This window comes from Macaca fascicularis, chromosome 7 (assembly GCF_037993035.2).
Source record: "Macaca fascicularis isolate 582-1 chromosome 7, T2T-MFA8v1.1".
NCBI classification, from domain to species: Eukaryota; Metazoa; Chordata; class Mammalia; order Primates; family Cercopithecidae; genus Macaca; species Macaca fascicularis.
The window spans coordinates 69,286,645-69,300,447 of record NC_088381.1 but is presented as its reverse complement, the minus strand read 5'-3'; the positions used below and the strand labels follow the sequence as shown (position 1 = coordinate 69,300,447).

Genomic DNA, 13,803 nt, shown 5'->3' with positions numbered 1-13,803 from the left:
GTAGCTATTTTCTGCATATGCTACTTCTGGAATCTTTTTTTTTTTTTCTTTTTAAAGAGAAAGGGTCTCATTCTGTTGCCCAGGCTGGAGTATAGTAGCATGATCATAGCTCACTGCAGGCTTAAACTTCTGGGCTCAAGTGATTCTCCCACCTCAGCCTCCCGAGTAGCTAGGACTACAGGTGAGCACTACCATGCCTGGCTAATATTTTAACTTCTTATAGAGACTGGGTCTCACTATATTGCCCAGGTTGGTCTTGAACTCCTGGCCTCAAGTGATCCTCCTGTCCGGGCTTCCTAAAGTGCTGGGATTATAGGCACGAGCCACTGAGCCCGGCCAAGAGTCCTCTTTTACCTCTTTCAGTAGTTTAGCATCTTCTAGTAATTAACAGTTATTTATATTAGATTTTCCCTGTTCAATTACTGCTACGGTTACTCTCTTCTGCGTGACAGAAATGGCCTTTTCAGAATACAGTTATGGCATCAGCTAGGTGGCAACACTTTGTGGGTTTGGGGTAATGTCTAATGTCCTCCAGTATGTTGTATATGATCTGAATTGACAACCAACATATGGTGCTGTTTTTTCTATAGCTAGGATTCACTAGTCCAGGAATTAAAGGATAGGAATGGGTGTGACTCCTCTCATTATTACCCCTAATGATCTGGTAGTGAAATTTCTGCTTCCAGACCAGGGGCAGTGGCTCACACCTGTAATCCCAGCACTTTGGGAGGCCGAGGCGGGTGGATTACCTTAGGTCATGGTTCGAGACTAACCTGGTCAACATGGTGAAACCCCATCTCTACTAAAAATACAAAAATTAGCCAGGTGTGGTGGTGTGCACCTGTAGTCCCAACTACTCAGGAGACTGAGGCAGGAGAATTGCTTGCACCCAGGAGGCAGAGGTTGTAGTGAGCTGAGATCGCACCACTGCACTCTAGCCTGGGCAAGAGCGCCAGATTCCATCAAAAAAAAAAAAAAAAAAGCTCCCCATCTTCACAACTTTTAAATCTGCTGATTTAAAGGTTTTATTTATTTGTTTATTTATTTATTTTCACCCAGGCTGGAGTAGAGTGGCACAATCTCAGCTCACTGCAACCTCTGCTTCCCGGGTTCAAGCGATTCTCCTGCCTCTACTGAGTAGCTGCGAATACAGGTGCCCGCCACAATGTCCAGAATTTTTTTATTTTTCATGGAGACGGGGTTTCACCTTATTGGCTAGGCTGGTCTCGAATTCCTGACCTCAGGTGATCCACCCGCCTCAGCCTCCCAAAGCGCTGGGATTACAGATGTGAGCCACCGCACCTGGACTGATTTAAAGGTTTTAATTCACAAAGGTTTTAATCCATCCATCAGGGGACATAATGGTTCCATTAAACTGAATGTTAAGACTGCTACTTGGTCACTTTGGGCTTCTCATTCCAGAGAACCAAAATGCAGCAGGGTTATAATTGGCTAGGGTGATTGATCCTGATCATCAGAGAGAAACAGGGTTGCTACTATGCCACGAGGGAAGCAAATGGAACTGGAATATAGAGGATCTCTGGGGCCCCTCAGTACTCCCATCTAAAAGTCAGTGAAAACTCCAACAACGCAATTCAGGTAGGACTTCTTATGACAACCTCAGTAAAGAAGGGTAGGTCACCCCAAGGCAAGAAATTATGACCAATTTAGGTTATTGCTGAGAGCAGAGAAAGAAAACAGCTATGATCATGTGACCAATTACAGAAACAAAGGTTATATCAGAAACGTAACTTTTGTTTTATCTTTATTCAAAAGCTGGTATGATTAAAACAGGTGTGTATAGATGCCAAGTTGACAAAGGGTAGAATCTAACAGTTTTGTACTTGGTCAACTTGGTTAAGCTAGAACTAGGTTTCCCCAAATCCCCTTCCCTGTATGGTTCTGGGTTAGAGTTGGCCAAAAAGAAATCTGCCCAAGATTTGGAAGGTGAAAGTGCAGTAGAAGCTGTAATTACGCAGAAGGTCACTGTAGTTAGAGATGGTAAGACAGACACTGAGGGGCTAGCAGAATTCAGCTCTTCTGGCTGACTCAGAGACTAGACAGACAGGCAACGGCCTCCCATGGATCTCTCCATCTGCTCTCCTTTGCAGTCTCACTCCAGCAGCTGGACGTGGAATCCTGTCCCAGACTCCATGGCAAGCTTAGATCTGTCCACCCAAACCAGTGCTTCAGAAGAGCTGCTTAGTGACATTCCTCTGGGTCTCGAATCCACTTTTAGACTCTTATCCAGTTTCTCCTACAATTGTGTGAGACTTTTTTTTTTTTGAGATGGAGTCTCACTCTGTCGCCAGACTGGAGTGCAGTGGAGCAATCTTGGCCTACTGCGACCTCCGCCTCCCAGGTTCAAGCAATTCTCCTGCCTCAGCCTCCTGGGTAGCTGGGACTACAGGCGCACGCCACCAGGCCCAGCTAATTTTTGTATTTTTAGTAGAGAAAGGGTTTCACCATGTTGGCCAGGATGGTCTCGATCTCTTGGCCTCGTGATCCACCTGCCTTGGCCTCCCAAAGTGCTGGGATTACAGGCATGAATCACCGCGCCCTGCCGAGGTTTTATTACTATAATAAATCCATTATTCAATAATACTCATGGTAGTTATTCTTCCAGACTAAACCCTGACTGATAAACCATGTTTTTTGGACAAAATTTTCCAGTTAAGGGGTAAACACCTTAAGTGTCTAGATTCTATATCTCACTTTCTTCCTTGAGCAGAAAAGATAACCCTTTTGAAGAAGAGTTAAAACCCTAGTTTCTCCTAAGGGGAGCTCATCTTTACTGTTATAGGTTTGTGCCATCTGGCTGTGGAAAAGAATAATCATCCTTGCCTTTATGTCATTTGTGGAGAGAACGTTATGAAAAAAATAACAGATGTAAAATATCAAGGAATGGTAGCAAGAAAATATCTTTGTTACTATGGTACTGTATTCTGGATTTTGCTCAGTTACACGGAATAAAGAATAATTTCTGGCTGTTCAAAAGAATATATTAGTCGGGTATAGTGGCTCACACCTGTAATCCCAGCACTTTGGGAGGCCAAGGCTGGTGAATCACTTGAGGTCAGGAGTTCAAGACCAGCCTGGCCAACATGGTGAAACCCCATCTTTACTAAAAAATACAAAAAGTTAGCCAGGCGTGGTGGCACACGCCTGTAATCCCAGTTACTCAGGAGACTGAGGCAAGATAAGTGCTTGAACCCAGGAGGCAGAGGTTGCAGTGAGATGGCACCACTGTACTCCAGCCTGGGTGACAGAGTGAGACTCTGTCTCAAAAAAAAAAGAATATACCTGTTGATGTTAATTGCAGTTTACAATAAAATTTTACTTGTGATTTTCTTGTGTATGTAATGGAGACTGATACCAATATTTCTACATTGAAACTTGGCAATTCATTAATAAATCTTGACACTCTGCCGGTAATAAAGATTTTCCTGATCCTAAATAAGACCAGATCACTTTCCCATAAAAAAAAAAAGTATCCTCTGTGTTGGATACACCTCCTATTTACTTCACATTTATCCATATTAGGTCTATGTCTAAGAAAAATGTCTTAGGTTTCTGTATGTTTCAGGGACAACTCATTAAAAAAAAAAAGTATCAAAGATACCTAGGCAACAGGGCAAAATCTCATCTCTACAAAAAATACAAAAATTAACCAGGCATGAGTTGGAGTCTCACTATGGTACCCAGTACACCTGTAGTCCCAACTACTTGGTAGGCTGAGGTGGGAGGATGGCTTGGACCCAGGAGGTTGAGGCTGCAGTGAGCTGTAATCGCGTCACTGGACTCCAGCCTAGGTGACAGAGCGAGACCTTATCTCAGGAAAAAAAAAAAAGAAAGAAAAAAAAAGTTATCTAGAAATCATTAAAATATCACTGCAATAACAGTTAAGAGTTGGGTCATACTAAGAGATAGGAAGATATAAAAAGAATGAAGGATCCTATTAAGTCTCAAGGACTTTACATTTAGGCAGGAAGGCATACAGATAATTAAAACCCAGAGAAATGCAAATTCAATCAAGCAATGTAAGTGGCCTGCGGGGAGTTAAGTACACATTTATGGGAGTCTGCTTAGTCCCTTCAGGGCTCAGACAGGCATCTAGTCACATCCTGGCCAATAAAAAAATCTCAGCAAGCAGAGAAGTCAATTCTAAATATTACATGTGACCTACATGTAACATAAAAATAATTTGGCATAACATACCTATTTCATTAGTGAGTAAATATATATATATTTTTTAAGAGATGGGGTCTCACTGTGTTGCCCAGGCTAGACTTGAACTCCTTGGGCTCAAGCAATCATCCTGCCTCAGCCTCCCTGAGCAGCTGGTACTACAGGTCAGTACCACACCTAGCTATCATTTTTAACCCCAGAATGATTTATAATTAAAAATAGAATGTTTAAGGGAAAGCGTGCATAGTGTTAATATTCTTATGTTAAGAACTCTGTTCATATTTGTTTTTGTTTTTTGTATTGTTTTGTTTTTTGAGATGGAGTCTCGCTCTGTCACCCAGACTGCAGTGCAGTGGTGTGATCTTGGCTCACTGCAACCACCATCTCCAGGGTTCAAGCAATTCTTCTGCCTCAGCCTCCCGAGAAGCTGGGATTACAGGTGCACACCATCACGCCCCACTAATTTTTGTATTTTTAGTAGAGACGGGGTTTCACTACGTTGACCAGGCTGATCTCGAACTCCTGACCTCAAGTGATCTGCTTGCCTCAGCCTCTGAAAGTGCTGGGATTACAAGTGTGAGCCACTGCGTCTGGCCTTTACTGTTCTTTTTTTTGAGACAGGGTCTCACACTGTTACCCAGGCTGGAGTGCAGTGGCACAATCTTGGCTCACTGCAACCTCTGCCTTCCGGGTTCAAGTGATTCTTGTGCCTCGGCCACCTGTGTAGCTGGGATTACAGGCGTGTGCCACCACACCTGGCTAATTTTTGTATTTTTAGTGGAAATGGGGTTTCACTATGTTGCCCAGGCTGATCTCAAACTCCTGGGCTCAAACGATTCATCCACCTTGGCCTCCACCATTACAGGCGTGAGCCACTGCACCCAGCCATATTTGGTATTTTAACTTCTGTAAAATTTAAGAGAATTTGACCTAGTGAAGTAATCAGTTAGCCTTAAAAATTCGTTTAAAATGTGTAATCAGTTGTTTTAGATTTATTATTTGAATCAGAAAGTTTATTATTTATACAGTGCTGAAACATTTTAAGAGAACTTAAGAAGTCTCAGATCTATAAAAATGATATAAGTAGTCCATGTTTGTTGAATAATTGAAGTTCTTTAAAATAACTTTTTAATTTATAAAGTTTAATCATTTTAAGATGTTTAACTTTGTAAATTAAACCAAACATAGGCTCTTAAAAGTGATTGTTGGCCGAGTGCAGTAGCTCACACCTGAAATCCCAACACTTTGGTAGGCCGAGGCAGGCAGATCACTTGAGGTCAGGAGTTCGAGACCAGCCTGGCCAACATGGTGAAACCTCGTCTCTACTAAAAAAAATACAAAAATTAGCCGGGAATGGTAGTGCACGCCTACAATCCCAGTTACTCTGGAGGCTGTGGCAGGAGAATTGTGTGAACCCAGGAGGCAGAGGTTGCAGTGAGCTGAGATGGTGCCACCACACTTCAGCCTGGGCAACAGAGTGAGATTGTCTCAAAAATAAAAAAGTGATTGTTAAAATTTGCTACACTTTAAATAGGATAAGATTTGTAAACAAATTCCAAAAATTTAAGAAAGAATTTAGTTTTAAAATTTTAGGTTTTACAAATTATTATTAGAACTAAAGATAACTCTAAATAGGCTTTTCTGCACACAAAAACCACCTCAATGTGCATTTAAAAATGCTCGTATCTTTGGGAGGCTGAGGTGGGCGGACCACGAGGTCAGGAAATCAAGACCATCCTGGCTAACACGGTGAAACCCCTAAAAATACAAAAAATTAGTGTGTGATCACATGCATCTGTAGTCCCAGTTACTTGGGAAGCTGAGGCAGGAGAATCGCTTGAACCTGGGAGTGGGTAGCTTCCAGTGAGCCAAGATTGAGCCATTGCACTCCAGCCTGGGCAACAGAGCGAGACTCCATCTCAAAACAAAACAAACAAAAAAATTGCTTACATTAAGGTTGGGCACAGTGACTCACACTTATAATCAATTCCAGCTCTTTGGGAGGCTGAGGTGGGCGGATGGCTGAGCTCAAGAGTTCACGACTAGCCTGGGCAACCTGGTGAAATCCAGACTCTACAAAAAATACAAAAATTAGCCAGGTAGGGTGTCGCTAGCCAGTAGTCCCAGCTACTCCAGAGGCTGAGGTGGGAGAATCACTTGATCCCGGAAGGAGGAGGTTGCAGGGAGCCAAGATCCTGCCACTGTACTCCAGCCAAGTCAACAGAGTGAGACCCTGTCTCAAAACAAACAAACAAAAATCTAAAAAAAAAAAAAAACCTCTCATACTAATCAGTGGCGTGCTGGAACCAGCTTCCTAAATTTTCAGCAATTCTGCAAGCTGGTTGTTAAACACAGTGCTGTTAAAAAACTAGAATAATAAATTATATTAAAGGCCAGGCACGGTGGCTCATGCCTGTAACCCCAGCACTTTAGGAGGCCAAAGTGGTCAGATCACTTGAGGTCCGGAGTTCAAGACCAGCCTGGTCAACATAGTGAAACCCCCATCTCTACTAAAAATACAAAAATTAGCCAGACATGGTGGCACGCACCTGTAATCCCAGATACTTGGTTGCAGTGAGCCGAGATCACATCACTGCACTCCAGCCTGGGTGACAGAACACAGCGAGACTCTATCTCAAAAAAAAAAAAAAAAAGAAGTCATACACGAAACAAAGGTAAGTATACAAATAAAATAGTATATAACTATTAGCTAAAAGGACCTTAAAGATCACCTAATATTCTAGGGTGGTACCCAGAGACTAAGAAAGAATACAAGCAGTACTGTTAAAAATAAATTAATTTAAACAACTTGGCTGGGTGTGGTGGCTCACATCTGCAATCCCAGCAGTTTGAGGGTCCGAGGTGGGAGGATCACTCGAGCCCAGGAATTTGAGACCAGCTTGGGCAGAATAGCAAGACTCCATCTCTATAAAAAATACAAAAATTAGCCAGGCATGGTGGCATATATCCATAGTCCCAACTACTCAGAAGCCTAAGGTGGGAGGATTGCCTGAGCCGAGGAGTTCAAGGCTGCAGTAAGATGTGACTATGCTACTGCACTCCAGCCTGGGCAACAGATACAGACCTTGTCTTTAAAAAAAAAAAAAAAAAAAAAAAAAAAAAGGAAGAAACCCAACATACCTCTACCTCTATTATAAAGCCCAGAATCCAGAACACAGACAACATGAAATACTGGGGAGGATGTGGAGCAAAAGGAACTCTCATTCATTGCGGGTGGAAGGCAAAACAGTACAGCCATTCTGAAAGTGTTTCACAGTTTTTTATAAAACTAAAACATACCCTGTTTGTTTTGTTTTGTTTTGAGACGGAGCCTTGCTCTGTCGCCCAGGCTGGAGTGCGGTGGTGCGATCTGGGCTTACTGCAACCTCTGCCTCCCAGGTTCAAGCCATTCTCCTGCCTCAGCCTCCTGAGTAGCTGGGATTACAGGTGCGCACCACCACGCTCCGCTAATTTTTATATTTTTAGTAGAGACAGGGTTTCACCATTTTGGCCAGGCTGGTGCTGAACTCTTGGCCTCTAGTGATCCTCCCACCTCGGCCTCACAAAGTGCTGGGATTACAGGCATGAGCCACTGCGTCCGGCCTAAAAATTGATTAAAACTCCAAACAATACATATTCTATGATTCCATTTATATAAAATGCAAACCCCTCTATACTGACAAAAAGCACATTAGAGGTGGGACAGAAGGGGTCTTGTAGGTGATATATATGTTCTGTATCTTGATTGTGATCGGTATACATAAGTATAAAAACTTATCAAACAGTACACTGTAAATGGATGGAGTTCATTTACTAAAGTATTCCTCTGTGGATCTGATAAGAAAAAAAAAAAAAACTCAAACAAAGTAATCAGACACTTAAAATAGATGTCATATGTAATTAGGTATAAGCAGAGAAGTTATGCAAACAATAGCAACTTTTAGAGGAATAAAACAAAATTCTAATTTCCCTCTTTCATTTGATTAATTCTCAGTATCTACATGTACCTACATGTATTGTCAATTCTTTTTCCCAGATATTACGTACAGATAAAGAGCTCATTTCATAACTCTCCCTCACCCCATCGTATTCAATCTCTCCTATCCATTCCTGACAACCTCTGGGGGGCCAGGGTGGATAATTTCACCATTTAAACTTCCACTAACCCTGAATGTCATAGATGCAATGAATTCTGAACCACAATCACTCCATATTAGAGAAACACAGGGCAGAATAGCCCACTCATTTTATCTTCATGTATCTGGTCTCTCTTCCTGTCCATTTTGTTAGAGCAGGAGGAGTGCCTTATATATCTCTATGCTTTAGAGCCTATCTAGCAGGTTTGCAAGTGCTGAGTGAATTCCTTCCCTTTTGATTATTGGAATGCTAACCAACCCAGGTTAAAGATGAAGCTATTGGTCAGGCACAGTGGCTCACGCCTGTAATCCCAGTACTTTGCGAGGCCGAGGCAGGCGGATCACGAGGTCAGGAGATCAACACCATCCTGGCTAACACAGTGAAACCCTGTCTCTACTAAAAATATAAAAAATTAGCTGGGCGTGGTGGCGGGCACCTGTAGTCCCAGCTACTCGGGAGACTGAGTCAGGGGAAAGACATGAACCCAGGAGGCGGAGCTTGCAGTGAGCCGAGATAGCACCACTGCAGTCCCACTTGGGCGAAAGAGCGAGACTTCCATCTCAAAAAAAAAAAAAAAAGGTTAAGCTATTAAGAAGGTCTTTCAAGATCCAACTTAAATGCTAGTATCTCCTTGAAGCTGTTCGTAATGCCCTGACTCTCACAATTTTCTCACAATCTCTCACAATTTTCCTACCACTGCTAGAATGCGTCATATCCTTCTTTATCCAAGTGTTCAGGCTTTAAAGAACTGAGATCAAATCCACATCCTGCCATTTACCTTCTTTTTTTGTTTTTTGAGACAGAGTCTCGCTCTGTTGCCAGGCTGGAGTGCAGTGGCACGATCTCAACTCACTGCAATCTCCACTGCCCGGGCGATTCTCCTGTCTCAACCTCCCGAGTAGCTGGGACTACAGGCGTGCGCCACCAGGCCCAGCTAATTTCTATATTTTTAGTAGAGAGGGGGTTTCAACACGTTGGCCAGGATGGTCTTGATCTCTTGACCTTGTGATCCGCCCGCCTCAGCCTCCCAAAATGCTGGGATTCCAGGCATGAGCCACCACACCCAGCCTACCTTCTATCGTAAGCAAATCACTAAAGCTCTATAACAAGGACATCAACCACAGCACAGCCAATACTCACCATGTGCCAGACGTTCTTCTGAGGACGTTATATTAACTCATTTAATCTTCATAGCAACCCTACGGTTGCACAACATAGTGAATGCAACTAATGTCAGTGATGTATACACTTAAAAATGATTAAAATGGAATATTTTATGTTGCGTATCTTTTTACAATAATAAACGTAAACACAGGCACAGAGAGGTTAAGTAATCTGCTCAAAGTCACACAGCCAGTAAACAGCAGAGCTACTTCAAACCTCAGAAATCTAGCTTTAGAGTCCATACTTTTAACTTCTATACTGTATTGCTTCTCATAAAGTCTCATTTTCTTCATATGTTTAATATGAACAACATTACCTACCTTACATGTGTATAAAGTGCTTCACGCATGGTAAGAGCTCAAAAAAGTTATTGTTTTGCCTTAGTTCTTTTCTACACATTTAGGCTCCTTGAAGGCCGAGTCTTTCTTAACTATCTTTGCATTTCTCTCATTGCACCTGGCATAGAGTACAATAAATATCAGACTCAAAATAAATACTGTCTTCAGAGGAATGTCTGTGGCATCTAGAAAATCCAAATATGGATTAAAAAAAGACAACACTATACGAGTAAAAATTTGAAGTGTTGTCATAAAACCATAAAGTAACATTTGTGCAATTTTAATAGAATGCTCAATTCTGACAGAATTGACACTGAGCTAGCTAAGGCCTGAAGGGGAGTAAGGAAAGATTGTGTACCTACTTCCCTAAGTGGCAGCTATAAGTACAAAAAAAAATGCAAGTCCAAGGAAAAAAAAATCCTTAATGGTGACATCAGGATAATCATAACAGTAAAATACTGTTTAAAACAAACAAACAAGTCCGATGCAGCAAAACGAGGCTCTACAGACACACTTAGTGCCAAAGACAAAACAGAGCAAACTTTTCTAAGGACTAAATAATTACAACAGTATTCTCAGTACTATTTGGCATACGATCTAGAAGATCAAGGCAGAGCAAAGTGTAAGGACAAAATCAGGAGACCCACATTTCCAGACCCCCGTGGCACTGATATCGGACTGTAAAACCATAGATTCTGAGGGCTGCCACCTTAGTGCTAAGCGGACGCAAGGGAAAGTGGTGTAACTGTTCCAACTCGGAGCTCACAGCGGTCCAAGTCAAAGTCGGTGCAGCCCGCTACGGCTCAGCTCTACTAAAGGGTTGCAAGGAGCTGAAAGCAGCAAAACGGCTTCTTGGGGCCTACAATCGCCTTGCTGAGCGCTCCAGAAACCGGCTAAACCTTGTCTCTCCCAAATCCACCTGGAGTCGCTCCGACTGGAGAAATCAAGAGTCGGCCGCCTTAAAATGACTAAAACAATAAGCAACCCCAACTCCCACTTTCAAAGCACGTACGGTTTCCATTTGCTCCCCTGCCTCAGTAGGAGGAATGGAACATGAAGACACCGTTTCCCGCCCCGCCCCAGGTAGGCCCTGAATCAGTTCGGGGTTAAAAATAATGAGGCGGACAAGGCGGCCTCTGGCCACAGACTCCAAAGCAAGGGAATGACCCGGGCAACAGACCAGCTCAGACCCTCACACCAGGACCCTCGGGTCCGCCAGGCCCCGCAGCAGCAGCCTGGAAGAGACAAGAAGAGCCAGGAGAAAAAGAGGACGGCCAAGCTCACCTGCCGCTTGTTCATCCGCCGCACATCGTCCAGAAAGTCTAAAGACAGCATGGCGGGGACGGCGAGCAGGACACCGGCAGGGCAGATGGCGCGATGACCAGCGGGCGGAACGACTGGCGCTCGGGTCGGGCTCACACTGGACAGGACCCCGCAGTGCTTGCACTTCCGCTTCCGGGGCGGGAGCTGGCACGGTCGGGCACTGTCCCAGCCCCCCGCGCCACTTCGCTGCGGAGACCTGAGAGACTCACAACCGTGCTAGTCCAGTCTCAGGGCTCGGCCTCGCCGTGGGAGGGTTCTCCCGCACTGGCTCTCGCCTGCCAAGAACCGACTGGACTCCACTTCCCGTGCTCGGCTCCGCGGCCCCTCACGGAGGCGGCGACCCTGGCTTAGATGGGGAGGCTGCCCAGCCACCTTCGCAAGGCGGGCCCGTGTGCCCTCCCGGCCAATCGCAAGCAACCTCTCCGGTGTGGGCGGGTAGAAGCGGTTCCGCGTCCCGGCGTAGGTATGGGTGTGGCAGTGGATGTGTGGTGTGATAGTGGGTTCTCAGGTCGAGCAAGTCTCCCCGGGTTACGGAGCAAGTCCTTCCTTCCTTCCTTCCTCCCTCCCTCCCTCCCTCCTTCCCTCCCTCCCTCCCTCCTTCCCTCCCTTCCCCCCTCCCCCCTCCCTCCCTTCCCCCCTCCCCCCTCCCTCCCTTCCCTCCCTCCCTTCCTCCCTTCCTCCCTTCCCTCCCTCCCTTCCTTCCTCTTCCCTCCCTCCCTCTGTCTCTGTCGAGGTGCTTGCTTACTTGCTTTCTCTCTCTCTCTCTCTCTCTCTGTCTCTCTGTCTCTTTCTTTCTCTCTCTCCTTTCTTTCTCACTGTCGCCCAGGCTGGAGTGCAGTGGCGCAATCTCAGCTCACTGCAAACTCCGCCTCACTGGAGATTCTCCTGCCTCGGGCTTCCAAGTAGCTGGGACTACGCGCGCGCCACCACGCCTGGCTTATTTTTGTATTTTTAGTGGAGACAGAGTTTCACTATGTTGGCAAGACTGGTCTCAAACTCCTGGCTAATTTTTCTATTTTTAATAGAGACGGGGTTTCACTGTGTTGGCCAGGCTGGTCTCGAACTCCTGAGCTCAGGTGATCCGCCCGCCTTGGCGTCCCAAAGTGCTGGCATTACAATCGTGAGCCACCTCGCCGGGCCGTCCAGCTGCTTTCAGTAAGTGCTTTTCGCGTAAGGTTGGACCATGTGAGAGACCTTCAAAGCACTGCCTGAGCCTGCCAGGAGTTTACAGTCCAATTGGAGAGAAAACTGCCCGGGAAAATTAGAAAACATCCAAATGGTGCAACAACGTGATGAGACCACCAGTGGTGTGGGTCGTTAGGAAGTGGCTTCCTTTCCGACCTTGACTTTGCTGACAGGATTTGACATGGTCTCCTTGAATTCTACCTCCTGATGTTCTTAACTCGGGCACCTTGATGTGACTATCTTTTCGCTACCTTTTGCTTTGACTGGCCAAAGCTCCTAATACTCACTTCAGTCAACAAAGATTAAAGCTGGATTACTTGGTATCATTTCTCTCTCTCTCTCTTTCCCCACCCCCGCCCCAAAATAATCATTCTCTCTCGTTAGGGAAAGATGAATGAAGGATATACTGGAACTCTTTCTAGTATCCTCGAAATTCTTTAAATGGAAAGTCATTGCAAAATAAAAACTTGAATTTATTGGAGGGTGGCTATAATAAAAAAGACAAATAATACTAAGTTTAGGGGAAGATGTGAAGAAATTGGAACTTTTTTCTTTACATGTGAAAAAATTGCAACTTTTTACATTCCCACTGCTGGTGGGAATGTAAAATGGTACAGCCGCTTTGGGAAATCGCTGCAGTTCCTCAAAAGGTTAAAGATGGGCCCTGCACAGTGGCTCATACCTGTAATCCCAGCACTTTAGGAGGCTGAGGCAGGTGGATCACCTGAGGTCAGGAGTTCCAGACTAGCCTGGCGAACATGGTGAAAACCCAGCTCTACTAAAAATACGAAAATTAGCCGGGCGTGGTGGTGGGCGCCTGTAATCTCAGCTCCTGGGGAGGCTGAGTCAGGAGAATTGCTTGAACCCAGGAAGCGGAGGTTGCGGTGAGCCGAGATTGTGCCGCTGCACTCCACCTTGGGCGACAGAGCAAGACTCCATTTCAAAACAAACAAACAAAAAAGGTTAAAGTTGGAATCATCATATTAACCAGCAATTCCACTGCTAGGTATATACCCAAAAAAAGAGAAAACATTTGTCCACACAAAAATTTGCACATGAATGTTCACACCATTATTCATAACAGCTAAAAAGTGGACATAACTGAAATGCTTATCAACTAATGAAGGGATAAATAAATGTGGTATATTGGAATAATGTACTAATAATTCCGCTGTTACAATGGAATATTATTTGGCAACAAAAGGAAATACTACAACATGAATGACCCTTCAAACAGTTTTAGTGAAAGGATCCAGTCACAAAAGACAAAGTATTGCATGATTCCATTTAGGTAAAATATCTAGAATAGACAAATCCACAGAGATGGAAATCAGTGGTTGCCTAGGGCTGGGAGAGTTGGAGAAAATGGGGAGTGGCTGCTAATGGGTATGGAGTTTATTTTAGGGTATGCTAGTTGTGCAGCTATGTAAATATACTCAAAACCATTAAATTGCATACTTTACATTGG

The 13,803-nt window shown here is 44.4% G+C and overlaps 1 protein-coding gene and 1 long non-coding RNA gene across 6 annotated transcripts in view; one reads left to right on the top strand and one right to left on the bottom strand.

The window, feature by feature from the left end:
• SEC11A (SEC11 homolog A, signal peptidase complex subunit) overlaps window positions 1–11,229 on the bottom strand; it is a 44,902-nt gene extending 33,673 nt beyond the window's left edge. For 4 of the 5 annotated variants that reach the window (XM_005560388.4, XM_005560387.4, XM_005560386.4 and 1 more), the window contains exon 1: window positions 11,112–11,229. In XM_005560388.4, the coding sequence (XP_005560445.1) occupies window positions 11,112–11,162 (51 nt within the window). In that variant the 5' untranslated portion in view covers window positions 11,163–11,229. Of the gene's footprint in view, window positions 1–9,809; window positions 9,946–11,111 lie in introns of those variants that run through there. The other variant, XM_065548362.2, reaches the window with a different exon arrangement.
• Window positions 11,230–11,330: 101 nt separating this feature from the next.
• On the top strand, window positions 11,331–13,128 carry LOC135971884 (uncharacterized). Its single transcript, XR_010588243.2, has 2 exons — window positions 11,331–11,613; window positions 12,176–13,128. It is a non-coding gene; the product is annotated as an uncharacterized lncRNA (long non-coding RNA).
• The last annotated feature ends 675 nt before the right edge of the window (window positions 13,129–13,803 follow it).